The sequence below is a fragment of the Haliotis cracherodii genome, unplaced genomic scaffold, assembly GCF_022045235.1.
Source record: "Haliotis cracherodii isolate W230 unplaced genomic scaffold, xgHalCrac1.p SCAF_6, whole genome shotgun sequence".
Taxonomy (NCBI): domain Eukaryota; kingdom Metazoa; phylum Mollusca; class Gastropoda; order Lepetellida; family Haliotidae; genus Haliotis; species Haliotis cracherodii.
Window position 1 is genome coordinate 44,353,106 of NW_027266319.1, and position 15,576 is coordinate 44,368,681.

A 15,576-nucleotide genomic window follows, 5' to 3' on the forward strand; every position below is an offset into this window, starting at 1 on the left:
AGCATATCTTTCGTTTTGGTTAGTTCTTTACTCGCACTGCAGTCATCTATTATGAAAAGGGTTGATTCTCATTTGTATTTTTTGCGACATACTCGTAAACAGTTTTGTAAACGATCGCCCGGATCAAGTTTCTACACCCCGGGATCATTCATTACCCAATCTCTCGATAGGTATGTTTTATTAACGCTATAGTCGGGCACAGAATAATAATATGGTCGAAAACGTCCCCATAATGACTTTGTAAAACATCTAGAATAAAAGCTGTTTTTCCGCAACCAGTTTGCCCCCAGATGATAGCGCAGTGCGGTTCTTTAGGTAAAGATTATTAATCTTTAGACTGCTGAATTATTTTCACACTTCTTACCCCTGCCTGCTGGATTAATTTTAGCATAAGGCGCTCTAAAGAGGGTGGTTGATTTCAAACAGTCGGTGCCTCATTAAACAAGGGCCAATGGAAGAAATATTTTGCACATTTATTCCTGATAGAAAGCTACACAATACTGTATAAAAATATCCCGATGTTTTCAATCATTCCAAGGTTAAGACCAAAGCGAACACAAAATTTGTAAATTTTCGTGAACTTACCTGAATTGCGTTATTGAAGGTGGTTTGCATTTCATGCTAGGAACCTTTTAATATCGTAAGTTGACTGTCTTCTCAATCGAAGAATGTTTTATTCGTCATATTCCGATTAATATGACGAGAGAAAGACGAAAATAAAGATCGTGAATTCTGACAGCACTATTTCAATAAGTGCAAAGGTCACCGGATGTGATGTCACAGACAGGGGTAGTCTGCTGATAAGCTTTCGAAACACAACAATTACAGTAAATTTTTAAATAGTTCGCCTATCACATACAGCAAAAACATAAGTCAATACACAGTATCAGTAATCACCACAAACATGAAATAAAATATATAATATAATTCGCGTATTAGTTACTCCGTTTGACCGTGCATGCCTCCGTGACCCGGAAACGGTAGACAATAAATCAACATGCCACATGCAAGTTTCTCGGTATCTTTTATTTGAACCTCTGTTGATATTTAAGAATCACCATTCAGTGTTACGGTGAATATAAATGGGACATGATTCATATTTCTGCGATGTACACGCTGATAGTTTCACTACAACAAGTGTATCCCACGTAATACGTCTATAGATATCGTCGATCAGCAAGATCACCCTCTACAACAGGTGCGCGAAAATGGGCTTGACAAAACGTGTTTCAAAATAAAATCCCCGCGTTGCTGAATATGATAGGGTATATATAAGCAATAAAATGCTACGTACATATTTTCTGTGTTAGTTCCACATTACATTTGGGATAGTTTTCCTTTCGGGAATACATTCATAGATTCTAGCATGATTTTAGAACAGTTTCACGAAGGATTTCTGAATTTATTCCAAAAATATGAAGACCACCATGATTGCATATTGATGATAGATTTGTAATTGTTTAATTATTTACAGCTGTTTACAGGTTTTAAAATTTTAAGTTATATTTACAGTCCGTTTGACTCCAAATGAGAACGAAGAATTGCAAAATTACTCGAAATCCAGAAAAGTGTATGAAACATCAATACAGTACTTGACCATGAATACCCTGTACCCAACAAAATCTGAATTTTGTTTAATTTAAGACCCATGACGGATGAAGTTCTTTAAGAAACTATCATGTAATTTTGTATAGAAATGTGCACATGACATGTAGGGGGACAAACCGTGGAAGGAACAGCGCAAGCACGGTCTGCATGTACTACACAGTGACCGTGTTCATTCAATGACAAGATGCGCTACTCAGCAGATGTTAAACAGTTGATGTTGAATGTGTATGCAATTAATAAATTCTTGAAACGAGCTTCAAAAGCTGTTGGTATGTCCCCTCAGAAACTGAAAGATGTTGTTAGTCGACGAGATACAAATAGTCAGGCCAAGGAGGTAGGGAACATGTCAAAACCACGCAAGGTTGATAAATGAGACAGTTTTCAGAGGGATCAAGTCAGACGCAATTGTTAAACTGCACTCAGAAAATAAGTACCTGTCCCTAAGAATTTTGAAGAAACACCTTGAAACTGACCATGATTTACGTGTTACAAAGTACAAACTATGGCAGCTGTTGCATACAATTGGTTACAAATACAAAAAGATAACTGGAGAAAATAGGGCTGTGTTGTGTGAACGGTCTGACATTGTTTGTCTCCGAAATCATTACCTTCGTACCATCAAGCAGAAACGTGAAGGAGGATATGAGCCCGTCTTCTTAGATGAGACATGGGTAAATGCGTCACACACAGCCAGCAGTCAGTGGGTACCCAGTGGTGACTGTAAGGAGTCTGGTAGAAAGTTACCAATGGGAAAAGGTGAAAGACTCATAGTTCTCCATGCTGGTTCTGCTAGTCAGGGTTTTCTCCTAGACTGTGACCTCATCTTTAGAGCCAAGGCAAAAGACAAAGGGACTACCACACAGAAATGAACGGCAATGTATTTCTGGAGTGGGTGAAAGATAAATTAGTCCCTGCTTTGCCTACCAAGTCTCTCATTGTCATGGACAATGCACCGTATCATAGTGTGCAGGATCCAGAAAGCAAGACTTCAACCTCTAATAACCGTAAAGGAGACATGGTTACTTGGCTGCAACGGAGGAACATTACCTTTCCTTCTCGAGCGACGAAACCACAGCTCTATGAAATCATCAAAACTATGAAACCTGACCCCGTGAATAAAGTTGACAGTTACATCAAGGGTCAGGGTCACGCTGTCTTACGACTGCGACCTGAATCCAATAGAGTTGGTATGGGGCATCGTCAAGGGCGAAGTTGAACGATCGAACACAACGTTCAAATTACGAAACGTTGAACAACTCGTAAAGGAATCCCTTGGTCGGGAAACATCGAGGCGTTGTGTGGCCACAGTCGTTGACAAGATAGAGCCACGTTAGTGGTCGCGAGATGGACTACGGCCAGCAACAGTCCAACCTATAATAGTGGCAGTCGGTTCAGGCACCAGCAGTTCCGACGACGAGATCTATAGCATGAGCGAGTCAGATTGCGACTGAAATTATTATGAGACGTCCCCCTCTAACACTCTGTCATTTCCCCTACCACAGAACGTGCAGTACATGCGTGCTTGCGCTGTGCCTCCCACGGTTTGTCCCCCCTACGTGTCATGTACACATTTCTATACAAAATTACATGATAGTTTCTTAACCCTCTGGATGCCGAGTTTTTTTTCTGACGCACATTTTCATAAGATCGGAAAAGTGAAGGTTGTGCGAGAATTGCGCTCTACCTCTGGCTATAAAATTATGCAGAGGTGGAGAATATTAAATTTCTTATTTGATGGTGTAAAGTTAACTGCAAATATTGAACCGGTTTTAAAAAAAACACTTCTAAGTGTTGCCCGAGAATTTTTTCTATCTTGAAAAACAGTAAATTTCTCCGCTTTTTATCGTACACCCATAAAAGTACTGTGCGATGATTTTTTTTATTTACAAGCTTTACGGAATCTGTGAGCAACAAAATACTGCCTAATATCTGAACGACATAACTATATACCAAATGCAGTTATATGCGTATGTATAACGACAAACATGCAATGCCAAAAATAGCTTGCCGACAGAGAGGTTACACACGCACAAAGAAAAGGGGGCATAACTCCGCTAAGCTTAGCACTAGTTTATTGTAACTCAGGTCACTTGGTGACAATTAGCTGTGGGTAAGGATAATATATTTTCGTGGTGTATAAAAGATATGAAAAATCTACATGAAAACTGAAACTGTAAACAGCATGATACAATGATCGTGTGCACTCTCATTCAAGGACCTTCACCTCAAAGAAATTACCAAATATGTACAACAATGTTGACGTATGACATCACTACCTGTGACCGACTTTTACAAAATGGCGAGTTCACTGTCAACAGTACGCGGGATTTTACGAGGGGACTTTCGTTGATTCAGGTATCGCATATACATAAATGTGCAATAAATGTGACATGTAAGTAGTCAGAAACATTCTGACAATCTATGTACTGTTATTTGTTCTTATAATCTTCATCGAAAAGAACCGAAATAGGCAGAAATTCCGATAAATACCGTTGTCGTTGTGTTTGATTTTGCGTCAGTCATGGCGTCACACAGGACATTAACTTTGACAATTTCTGTTGAAAATATCAAATCATTGCAATATATCTATTTTAAATACCATAATTTGTCCTACTATTCTCTTCCCGTGCATATTTTGAAAATGTTGAGCCAATGTCTTGAAAGATTAGACGAATGGATAGCTCTAAATTGGAGAAAATGCTACACTGTGTAAAATCTGTATTTTGCTTTGTTTACATTTCAAACAAGTGCAGTTTTTCGAGCACAGCGTTCGTTTTCACACCTGACATATTTTGCTTCATTTCATCCAGCCACTTTGTATTGGTGACAAAGACCATTAGTCATTTGATTCTAAAATGTATGAGGAATTCAAGGATGTGTGTATGGCAGCTAAGTTTGAAATATACGCGATGTTACAGGCGCCTCATAACCAGTGTACCTGAAACGTGATTTTGTAAACACTAGCCAATATGGCGGAAAGTTCACTTTGGCGTTCGTGTTTGCGTATTTTCCATTCGAAACGATTCTCGGGTTATTGGAGACGTTTTGGAATGATCATTGGTGATTTCATAAATTACAGATACCCGTGATCACTAATATACTATTTTTGAAATTCATTTCCCAGAGTAAATATCCTAAATTTAGATTTAAAAACATGCTGTAAATAACGCCGTGAGTGGTGATTTAGTAATGTGTAAAAATTGGCGACATTTACGATGTACCTAATTTTCAGAGGTCATTTTCAATAATTTTGCTTGGACTAAAATGGCAGTGGATGATATCACAGAACAGGGAATTTCCCACCTTATTCAAAACTGTGAAGTGTATTGTGTGGGTGATGTATTTTGAATTTTATTCGACTTCAAAGCGAGGGTTGTAGACGAAGGACATATATGTCCCTCTGGCATCCAGGGGGTTAAAGATATAGTAGCCTTCTGGTGAATTCCCGGTGGCATACTAACGTTGGTGTGTGTTGATGACACAGGAGACAGTCATCTATGTACGACTCAAACCAAATGTTCCTCAGGTGTAGAAACGCTGTTATGGGCTTCATTATTCATGTAAATAGCCACGGGGCCACTGAAATGCCAAATAGGAGTACTGCCCATAGGTAGTGGACCCCATTGAACTGGAACCTGAGGAATCTGTGATCGTTGGGATGGATCGGTATGTGCAGATATGCATCCTGTAGATCGACACTGATCAAGGAATTGAACGCTTTTATGCTGGTTCTGAGAATACTCAATGTGATGAGGCGGAAATAGGGTGGACGCTTCAGATAACGCTTGTTGAAGACAGAGAGATTGTGTATCATTCTCATCTTGTCTGAGCCCTTCTTGGGTACCAGGAATATGTGAGAATAAAACCCGGGTGTTAACGCTGGGGTGTGTATAATCTCTACGGCTCTCTTTTCCAATAGTAAGTCTATGTTGGCCTTTAAATGGATATGTTGCTTCCTTGGATAATTCCAAGGCAGGGGAGCCGTGGTCAACGGAGGAAAAACCTCTACGTCTAGTTGGTAACAGTGGCGTAGAATGTTGAGTACGTAATCGTCCCTGAGGATGCTCCAGTTCTTCCAAAATCGACTCAGTCTCCCACCTACGGGGATATCAACAATTGGGATGACTCGGGGTAGGAGATCCCAGTCATGACTGTCCAACATTTCAATGTTTGCCCCTCCTATTGCCTCCCTTACTGTGGTATTTACCACGTTGGGATTGATAAGAACCTTGAGGTTTCCTTCTGCCACGCCCTTTACAACGAAAAGAATCTTGCACCTGTCTTTCCTTAAGGGATTGGTGGTGATCTAGTTGGTTAGGATTATTCTCTGACAGATCCTGCTCTACGATGCTAATGCTGAGAAAGGTTTTAATACCCTTCGAATTTCTGTTTCAATAAACGCAAACTCTGGTATCCTGAACCTTAAGAGTCTTAGGCCTTGACGAGCCTGCCATTCTCTGTATATCCTCATCCAAACTATGTGCCTGGTTTGCTGCCTCAAAGCCATGAATAGGAAATTCATCTTTCCTAAACCTGGGAGGCTTGAATGACGGCGTAAGTGTTAGCCTGGAGAAGTCCTCATCCAAAGATCTAATCATATCTGACATCATTGGGTCAATCGGAATCGACGTGGGATGTGTCCAAATAGTATCTTTTTTATCCACCCCACTACCCGGGGAAGGTACTGAAATGAGGCGGTCAGCTACCCAATCAGGTACTTGTGCCAGTATTCCATTCAGTCTAGGAATCTCCCTCCTCAACATTAGAACAATCTGATGAATCAGAACGATGTTGATGTGTACGTCTAGATGGTGTACATCTAGATGGTGAACGACTTCTACTGCGATGTGAAGTTTTACCTCTGACCGAGGGCTTAGATGAACTGCCTTGTGAAAAGGAATCATGAGTTGATGTCCAAGTATGGGCAGGTGTACTGGTACTACTCAACGAAGAATGTATTGTATTATGACTCACAATAGGAGTATTATATACATTAGTCACTGGAGTAGGTGGTAAAATATGTGCCGTAGATGTAATTGATGCAGGTGTCTGATACATAGGCGTAAGCGTAGGCGCCAGGATACAATTGTGTCTAAAAGAGTATATAGTCTGGTCTCCTTGTAAAATGAGCGAAGAACTTAGTAAAAATGTTGACTATCACTTTGTTCAAAGTAATGGTGTGCGTATGAGTAAAAATAATAGAGAATATTTTCATAACAATTTAGTTTAGTCTCATCATCGTTTTTGTACTAAAAATTTCCTCTATGGTATCATTGATTGGCTTCAGGTAGTGGTGAGCTAGAGCCACTGGGCGATCTTTTTGTTCCAAAGGGCAATAACTCTCCTTTTGAAATGATTCAAAATGATTCTAGTTCCCGGATCAATGCGCGCTGCGACAACTACTGACATGTAGAGACGGAGCCAAGCTAAAGAGTTATCCTGTTGCACCTTCGTTCAAAAACGGTCGTTTACAACTGAATACTTTTAACTAGCACATATTTTGTAGTGATTATTAGTTTATAATATCAACATTTGTTGAGTCTTCAACTACAAGACGAATTGTCACTATGGAATATAGTGGGAAAAACGTCATGAAAAATGGGTTTTTCAGATTAAAAACGATGTTTTATTGGTCTGTTTTCAGTCCCACAAATGGGTATCTCATACCTCTAGTCGCACGTTAAAAGGAAGCCAGAAGCTGGAATGTAAACAATAAACTTGTTTCCGTCTGGTTGCGCACGCACCTCCCGATGACATGTCACAAATCTCGAAGAATAAGCCATCAAGCAGGACTGGACTGGATTACTTCCCAGTGGGGATGGCTGGGTGGGAACGTACGACTGAAAACAGACCAATAAAACATCGTTTTTAATCTGAAAAACCCATGTTTTAGTCTGTTTTCAGTTGTACAATTGGGTAGAATTCGACGGAACACTGGAAGGAGGGTCGGGAAAGTAATCAGGAAGTGACCTCTTTCACGTCGAATGTACCAAGTTCCTCACCCCTGTAGTGACAATAGAACATTCGACCAGATGCACGGACGAGACAAGTTGCTCATCGACACAACTAATTATCGATGCGACAGGACAACTGCACGCGTCAGTTGAACTGCGATGGAAGTGGTCGACGTATAGTTTAGTTACAGAGCAACTCGCAGTATACAAGGTAACTAAAACAGCATGTTTAATGCTCTTCGACCCATAAGTAACTATCGATGCGACGGGACAACTGCACACGACAGTTGAATTGCGATCAAATTGTGGACGACATATAATGTAGTTTCAGAACAACTCGTCGTATCCAAGGTATCTAAAACAGCATGGTGAATGCTTTTCGACCCACAAGTAAGTCTCGATGCGATAGGACAACTGCACACGGCAGTTGAATTGCGATCGAAGTGTGGTCGACGTATAGTTTAGTTACAGAGCAACTCGCAGTATAAAAGGTAACTAAAACAGCATGTTTAATGCTCTTCGACCCACAAGTAAGTATCGATGCGGTAGGACAACTGCACACATCAGTTGAATGGCGATCGAAGTGTGGTCGGCTTATAATTTAGTTACAGAAACGACTCGTCGTATCCAAGGTAACGAAAAATGCATGGTTAATGCTCTTCGATACACTACTAATTATCAATGCAACAGGACAACTGCACACGTCAGTTGAATTGCGATCAAAGTGTGGTCGGCGCATAATTTAGTTACAGAGCAACTCGCAGTATACAAGGTAACTAAAACAGCATGGTGAATGCTCTTCGACCCACAAGTAAGTATCGATGCAACAGGACAACTGCACACGTCAGTTGAATTGCGATCGAAGTGTGGTCGGCGCATAATTTAGTTACAGAGCAACTCGCAGTATACAAGGTAACTAAAAAATACCGAATAACCATAATAAAACAGCCGAAGTACTGCATGCAACAAAAAAACAGAAGAATGCGTACATTCACCAACAGTTTTTATTGTAATCTGCGAAGAGATCTACTTGGGGCAACCAGAGCCGATCTGTCAGCAGATGAAAGGCTGACGGGCGTATCATCCACTCCGTGGGAGACGGCCTCGAAGGTCTAGACAGGGCGTCGACTATCACATTCTTGGCCCCCGGGATGAGACGGGCACGTACGCCCATGTCAAAGGGTCCTCACTTCTGCCCCCGCCGGCTCTGTCCCCCCCTGGGATACTTGGAAAAGGAGACCTGGCGACCTTTTCTGTCCACATCTCTCTCGTGGGACGGCTGTCGAGGCTTGTCCCTGCGAAAGGCCTGTTGCACATTCTCGTTTCGGTAACGTTGTCGTGGGGCGTTCGAAACCGGTGGCCGTCTGGACAGGTTGTGTGAAGCCGAAATGATGATGTCACACTCGGCTTCCTTGGAGGACTTGTCCAGAAAGTCGTTGGTACGACCGTCAAACAACTATTGCGATGACCACGGGGCCCGTAAGAGTGTCCTGCCATGATGATCAGGTAGTTCAGTGCAGGCGATGTAACCATGATGACGTGCCGTAGTAATCTGGCCTGATACATATCGGGACTGGGCGAGGACGTCCGAGATCCACCGTTGCAGACAGGTGAGGATTGAGGGCACCGTCCTTTCGTCCTCGTCCTGGGGTCTTTTTCCTCAAAGTACACTGAGAGGGCCTCGATCGCTGTCGACAGCATAGCAAGCGGTTGTAGCTGGTGACGAACACAAGTGTCCATGGATTCCAAATGCCTGTCTTCTACTAGAATCTTGGAGGGCGCTGGTGTCTCGAAGAGTAGCCCCTAATCCAAGTCCCTACTCATGGGTGATGAAAACGGCATGCCATAAATCGGGTAACAAGATCGACCACGCGGCTTGCAGAAACTCTGCCCAGGCAGAGCAGAGGCAAAGTTCTGGTCCATATCTTGCGCCATGCCTCTGAAGGCATCAGGAGGAGAAAACTGAAGAGACTGCAGTGTATCTCCGACCTTAAAGCCAGCACGCATCGGTTTGTCGGCATCATTCGATAACTCAGGCAGAAAGTTAGATAGCCAAGCAAACAACTCAATGTCTTTGGGAGGCCTAGGAGGGCTGTCGTCAAAATCCATCGTCGATGTCGATTGTGTAGGCGTAGATGAAGGAACTTGTGTACTTGTCGATGGTCCATGGACCTCCGAAGTAGTTGAATCCTTCTTGGTTGAGGCGAGTACCGCCGCCGTGATCTGGGCTATCAAAGTCGGGTCGATAGGAAAGTGAGACGAGGGTGTCGATCGGTCATCAGCTCTACGATGCTGATTTCCAAAAAACTCCCTTCAAGAGTGTCGCACGTCCCCATGGGGGCGAGGGCTACGATCTCTAACTGTAGAAGTACTACGATCTCCAACGTAGTTATGGTCCGAAACGAACTCACGACGACCACGAAGGCCTCGTGTCGTTTACTGTCTCTCGACGAGGCCCTCGACCTGTCGTCCCGTAAACGGGAACGACTTCTAGAGAGGGATCTGTGGTCACTGTCGACCTGCACGACGTTCCTATCGTCGTTGGTAGGACGAGAGACCGACCGACTGGGGACCGTAGTCCCCTCGTGGTCGTCGTCACCACCCGGTCCCGTCGTGACGCGGGTGGCTGAGTGACGCTCTCGATCAACCGATTGACGAAGATCAGTCGTGCGGGTAGTATCATCAGCAGGCGAACGGTCAGTGTCTTGTCGAAAACATAAGTTGACTGAGGCGGATCTTTATCAACTGGTTTCTTGGGTGTGGCCGACGCCCCACCACCAGGGCCAGATGCAGTGGGTGCAGAGTCCAAGGATCCACCCGATGACCTCCTCTGCTTGTAGCGCTGGTCAGTAGCCCGCTTCGCCAACGGATGAAGATACAAGTTAAAGTTTATAGAAGACAATTGCTCACATTCTGTACAACGTTTATTCCACAAACACGTTGAAAACCCGTCCTTATTTATGCAGGAAGGACAATACTTGTGAGGATCTACTTTAGACAGTTTTCGTTGACACGAGGCACAAAGGCCCGACATGTTGCCACGTGTATAATCAAGTGAAACAGTGAAACACGTGTTGAACACAAACAATGGATTACCAAGGATTACATTCCAGGAGTCTACAGGTAAGACATATTATTATAACTGTATTTGAACAACAACTGTAGACACACGATAAGTACTAGTAGAATACAAACTAGCAATCATCGCGAAGGTCCTTCTCGAGCGACCAGCTCAGAGGTGACATGTCATCGGGAGGTGCGTGCGCAACCAGACGGAAACAAGTTTATTGTTTACATTCCAGCTTCTGGCTTCCTTTTAACGTGTGACTAGAGGTATGAGATACCCAATTGTACGACTGAAAACAGACTAAAACATGGTATATTGCCACAGTATTTTCTACGTCAGAAAACAGCCAGGCATTCTGTCAGTCTGGGCTAACATATTGCATTGATGAAATAATGCAAACTCATTTTATTTGTGTTATTTCCCAAAACAATTCAAGCATTCAAATCACAACAAATACTACCATGGACGTCAATTTAATAAAATTAGTGATACGCCAACATTTGCAGCACAGACATCTTTGACAGGCCTTTACTAATGATCTATATAGTAAGTATACATCCGTGCCTTTACAAATATTTTAAGAAGAAATAACGTTCAAAATAATAAAACAACTGATTTTAAATGTTACTTTTTATATCAAAATTAAAGTTGCATCTGAATATTTAAATTTATATTATTTTTTTTGGAAATAGGCCAAATGAACACCTACCATGCATCTATTAAGCACTCAGTTACTCAGTTGCAATATACATACCAGTCATCATACATTGAAATAAGAGATTTACCCATATTATTCTGCCCCTTATAACATGTGTCCACGGACCTATATAACCTTATACAAGTCCGTGATGTGTCCCACCATTAAGTGCTCTGAGTCATCACAGGTGTTAATTCATTGATCTCATCAATCATTTTTTTACAGAATTCTGACACTCATGCTCTTAAAATAGTAGTAAATTACAGAGATTTGTCCCAACAAACAACATATCATACTGACTACCCCACAAAATGTGTATGATGCATAAATAGATCTAAATAATAGTTTGATCTTCTTGTTTTAGTAAAATTATATTTATTTTAATGTTGAGAAATTATTTCCCACACAAACCCACACACTATCCTGCTGTATCTAAGTATCCTGATTTTCATTCAACAGTACTTCTAGACACCTGCAGTATTAAGTATATTTTGTAGATATTATTATCATCTAGCAAATATGAATTTAGAAAGTTCATCAAATCTTCTGATGGTTAAATAAATGCAAATTGAACCCCACAGTCATTCCATGTAGATAAATGGATTTATTTATGTTATTTGTTTTTGCATGTTACAGATTATACTTACATATGGAACAGTCAGTGTCTATAATCAGGCCCAATATGTATTTTGACGGAAAATTTCAGTCAATATGCCCATTGACTGATTCACTCAGGCAAGGTATATTTTTTCTTAAATTTTCATTCATTTAGTATTGCCTGAAAAAAAGGGCCGGGTATTAGACAGACTGGCTGAAATGACAGCCCATAAACAGGTAACAATGCAGCAGCATACGATGAATGTTGAAACATGCAAATTATAGAGACAATAAGCTTTAATTTCCCAAAGGGATACAAAGCACATCTGTCCGTGGAGGTGACAAAGCAGTTATGTGTTTTGATGTGACGTCATGACTTCCGGGTCACGTGCCGACTGTGAGACTGTGCTTCCTGTACTGGTTGGGACAACTTTTTTCAGCAGCTTGATCTCACACAGTTCGTCTCTCAGTCAAAAGACAGCAGTAAATGCAATATGGAGTAATGCAGGATAAGTTAAAAAATATAATTTATCTTGTATCTTACTCACTTTTTCATTTTCTAATTTAATCGACTTGATCATGCAGCTCAGCTTCTCTTGGGCATTCGTACTTGCATCCTGTAAAGTAGCTTGTTTCACATTCTCCAGCTGCTGTTTCAGGTTGAGGCACTCATGGTGGGACTGGTTTAACCTTGGGAATTAGAAAAATATTCTTAATGATCCAAAGGCATTCATAGAAATACGAGAAGTGCCATGCAACATTAGCTCACCTGGATATCTTGCAAACAATTTTAAATGTTAAAATAGACAGCCACTTAACAAAAGTTGGGGGAGGTGGAACAGACTTCTTCCTGATGTAAGAGGTGGTTAATTCTCAGAATAGAATTATACACAATTATAACTACTTGTTGATGATTACCTCGAATACCCTGCCTCAATAACATCAGAGCCAGGGAATGGTGGGATCTGGCATCTAGTAATCCCAGGTAGTTGGCAGCAGTGAAGTAAAACAATATGATAAAATGGAAAAGCAATGCACTCCTGATTCCACCTTAAAGAACTCCATATATTGGTATTTAAGGCATCATTTCCAGTTCTCTGTCAGCATTTGTTTCTGTGAGGTCACTTCTGACTTCCGTTTCCTACAGGTGATCTCTTTCAGTTGTGATGTCACATGTGATGTTACTTTCCATTGACTGTACATGTTAAACGCCATCTCTGTTGAGCCATAGAGTATCCCAAAATCTGATCATGTGATTCCAGATGCTAACCTGTGATCCATCCACCAACTAGTTGACAAAAGGCGAACTACTTACCTTGAAATTTCAGGGTGTCTGGAATCTTGACCCCCCACCAACCTCCTTATTTTAATGGAGAAAATGGTGTCAGGCTACTGGGATACTATAACCTGGGCTGCCACCACATGCCCCAGCAAATATAGTCCCTCAAGATCGGGTTGTGTACATCACGTAGGTACAAGTTTGAGAATGTACTGAGAGATTCCCACTGACAGCTTGATATCACTTCGATGGATACCAAGTTCAGTGAAACCAGGCTTTTTTCTAGGGCTTGTTTCCTTCCTCATTTAGGTGCAGAGACATGTGTTTGGCTATAACTGTCTGTGATGTTGGCCATCCTGCCACAGTTGCATATTTGGGCAGATATGTAATAGAGATAGAAGTTTGTAAGAATTATCGAACAATAGTTATCATTGTTAATAATTCTAAGAATACTACCTCTCTTACATCTGTAATAACCAAGTCTCTTGTGTTCTTAATTCTTTATTTTGGTTTCTTTCATTCTTTCTTATCTATTTTCTTTTGCTCTTTTGCACATACAGTCCACATACAGATTGACTGAAACAGATGAGAAGCTGTCTCAGTGCTTAACAAAACAAACAATTAAATGTCTATACATATTAAACAATAATTAACTTCAAGAGGACTAGGCTCACATTTGAACTTCATGGGCAAGTAAGGCAAGGTGAGCTTCTACAGAAGAACTAACACACACAAATGAAACAATTATCAGTTCTAACACTAGTGAATTACTAAAAGTTTAGCATTATGTATGTAATGTTACATTGCATTTACATTAGTTGTTTGAGGCTTGGTGTGAAATTGTGAAACTGGCTTACCATTGTTTTAGACCAAAAATATGACTTGGTGACTTGGACATGTGCCTTCTGGCTACCACATGGCTTGAAAAACTGACTCCAGAGCATTTACCTCCCCTTGTTATATATTTAGAAGGGTAGTGGCTTAAGACCAGTTAATACAAATTTTAGAAATTAAAACGGAATGGGAATATTACAAATTGCAAAGAAACGAAAAATGAATATACCCTTTTTAGAAAGCTAAAAGAAAACGATGAAATTTTCACCACTACAACATCTTTGCCATAAATCCTGTATTTTGGCTTCAGTCACACTAACTAAAATTTTCAGATTTTCAACAGACGTCCTCTTCAGTGTCAATCACACAATTAGTTGTTTCCTATTTAGCACAATAGTAACCCAAGCTATGAAGTGTGCAATGGCGGGAATCTCACTTCTTTTCCCACATCTAACTACTAGAGGTAGATGAATTGGGGAGGTGGGTGGGAGTACTTCTGATGTAATAGAGGTAGTATTCTTAGAATTATCAACAATCATAACTATTGTTCGATAATTCTTGTGAATCCTCTACCTCTATTACATCTTTGCCAGAATATACCAGAGGGTTTCTTTGGGATCTGCCTCTAGTAACTCCCTGTGTAATTGACAGTAATCTCTTCTGGAAACCATTATTCACTGATTCTAATTCTAACTCGCGATAATTTCCTCAGAATGTATCAAGAATCAGTCAAATATATGATACCTTCACTATAATTACTGTTATATTTGCTGATCTTGTTAGTAATAATGATGTAATTTCAGGTCTATTTCTACCCAATGATGTCATTTATTAGTAAATTTGGATCTGTGACACTTATACCGGTGCTGAGGTCACTTCCGGTTTGTCACTTCCATTTTATTGGATAATAACGTCTCTCATGGTCTATTTCTCCAAAGACGTCATTTCCTGATTAGATGGAACTTTTACTGCTATTTCCAGCACTGATGTCACTTCCAGTTATGATCTCATTTCGGGTGATGACTTCACTACCGGTTCTATATCTCTTCCGGTCACTGGAAACATTGATCCTCAAGGAGCTCCCAATCCATCCTACAACTAATAGAGGATAATTAAGGGTGTACTCACTCTCTGATGCTGCTGGTGTCAGATCCTCGTGGCACCCGCCCTCTAGTTGCCCTCTAGGTCCGGTCGCACGTCACCCAAGAAAAAACTGGTGAAGGTGTTTTGTGAGGCCCACTGACAGCTTGACACTACTTGTTCTACTGAGATGGACGTCCATGAAGCGAGACTCGTGGTGCTGATCTCATGAGCCGATCAGGATCCAAGATGTGGGGTTGAATTCTATGCCTGCATATAACTCGCTGCAACGGTAGCCCATTATTGTAGCCTTGGTGATGTCCTTGTTGGAATGAGTCTTGCAAGATATAAAGAGTCTCCTTCAATAGCGTCTATGTGGGTCTGTAGCCGAGAGAAAGAACTTGAGAGCTAGCTCTAATGGGACATAAAAGTGTCTGGGTGATCCACTGTCCCAAGGCAG

At 41.2% G+C, this 15,576-nt stretch overlaps 1 protein-coding gene across 4 annotated transcripts in view; it reads right to left on the bottom strand.

Annotated features, from left to right (window-relative positions):
• LOC139445782 (ankyrin repeat domain-containing protein 26-like) overlaps nucleotides 1-15,576 on the bottom strand; it is a 758,925-nt gene that overhangs the window by 182,690 nt on the left and 560,659 nt on the right. For all 4 annotated transcript variants that reach the window (XM_071226998.1, XM_071227000.1, XM_071226999.1 and 1 more), the window contains one exon: nucleotides 12,472-12,613. In XM_071226998.1, coding sequence (XP_071083099.1) covers nucleotides 12,472-12,613 — 142 coding nt within the window. The remainder of the gene's footprint in view (nucleotides 1-12,471; nucleotides 12,614-15,576) is intronic.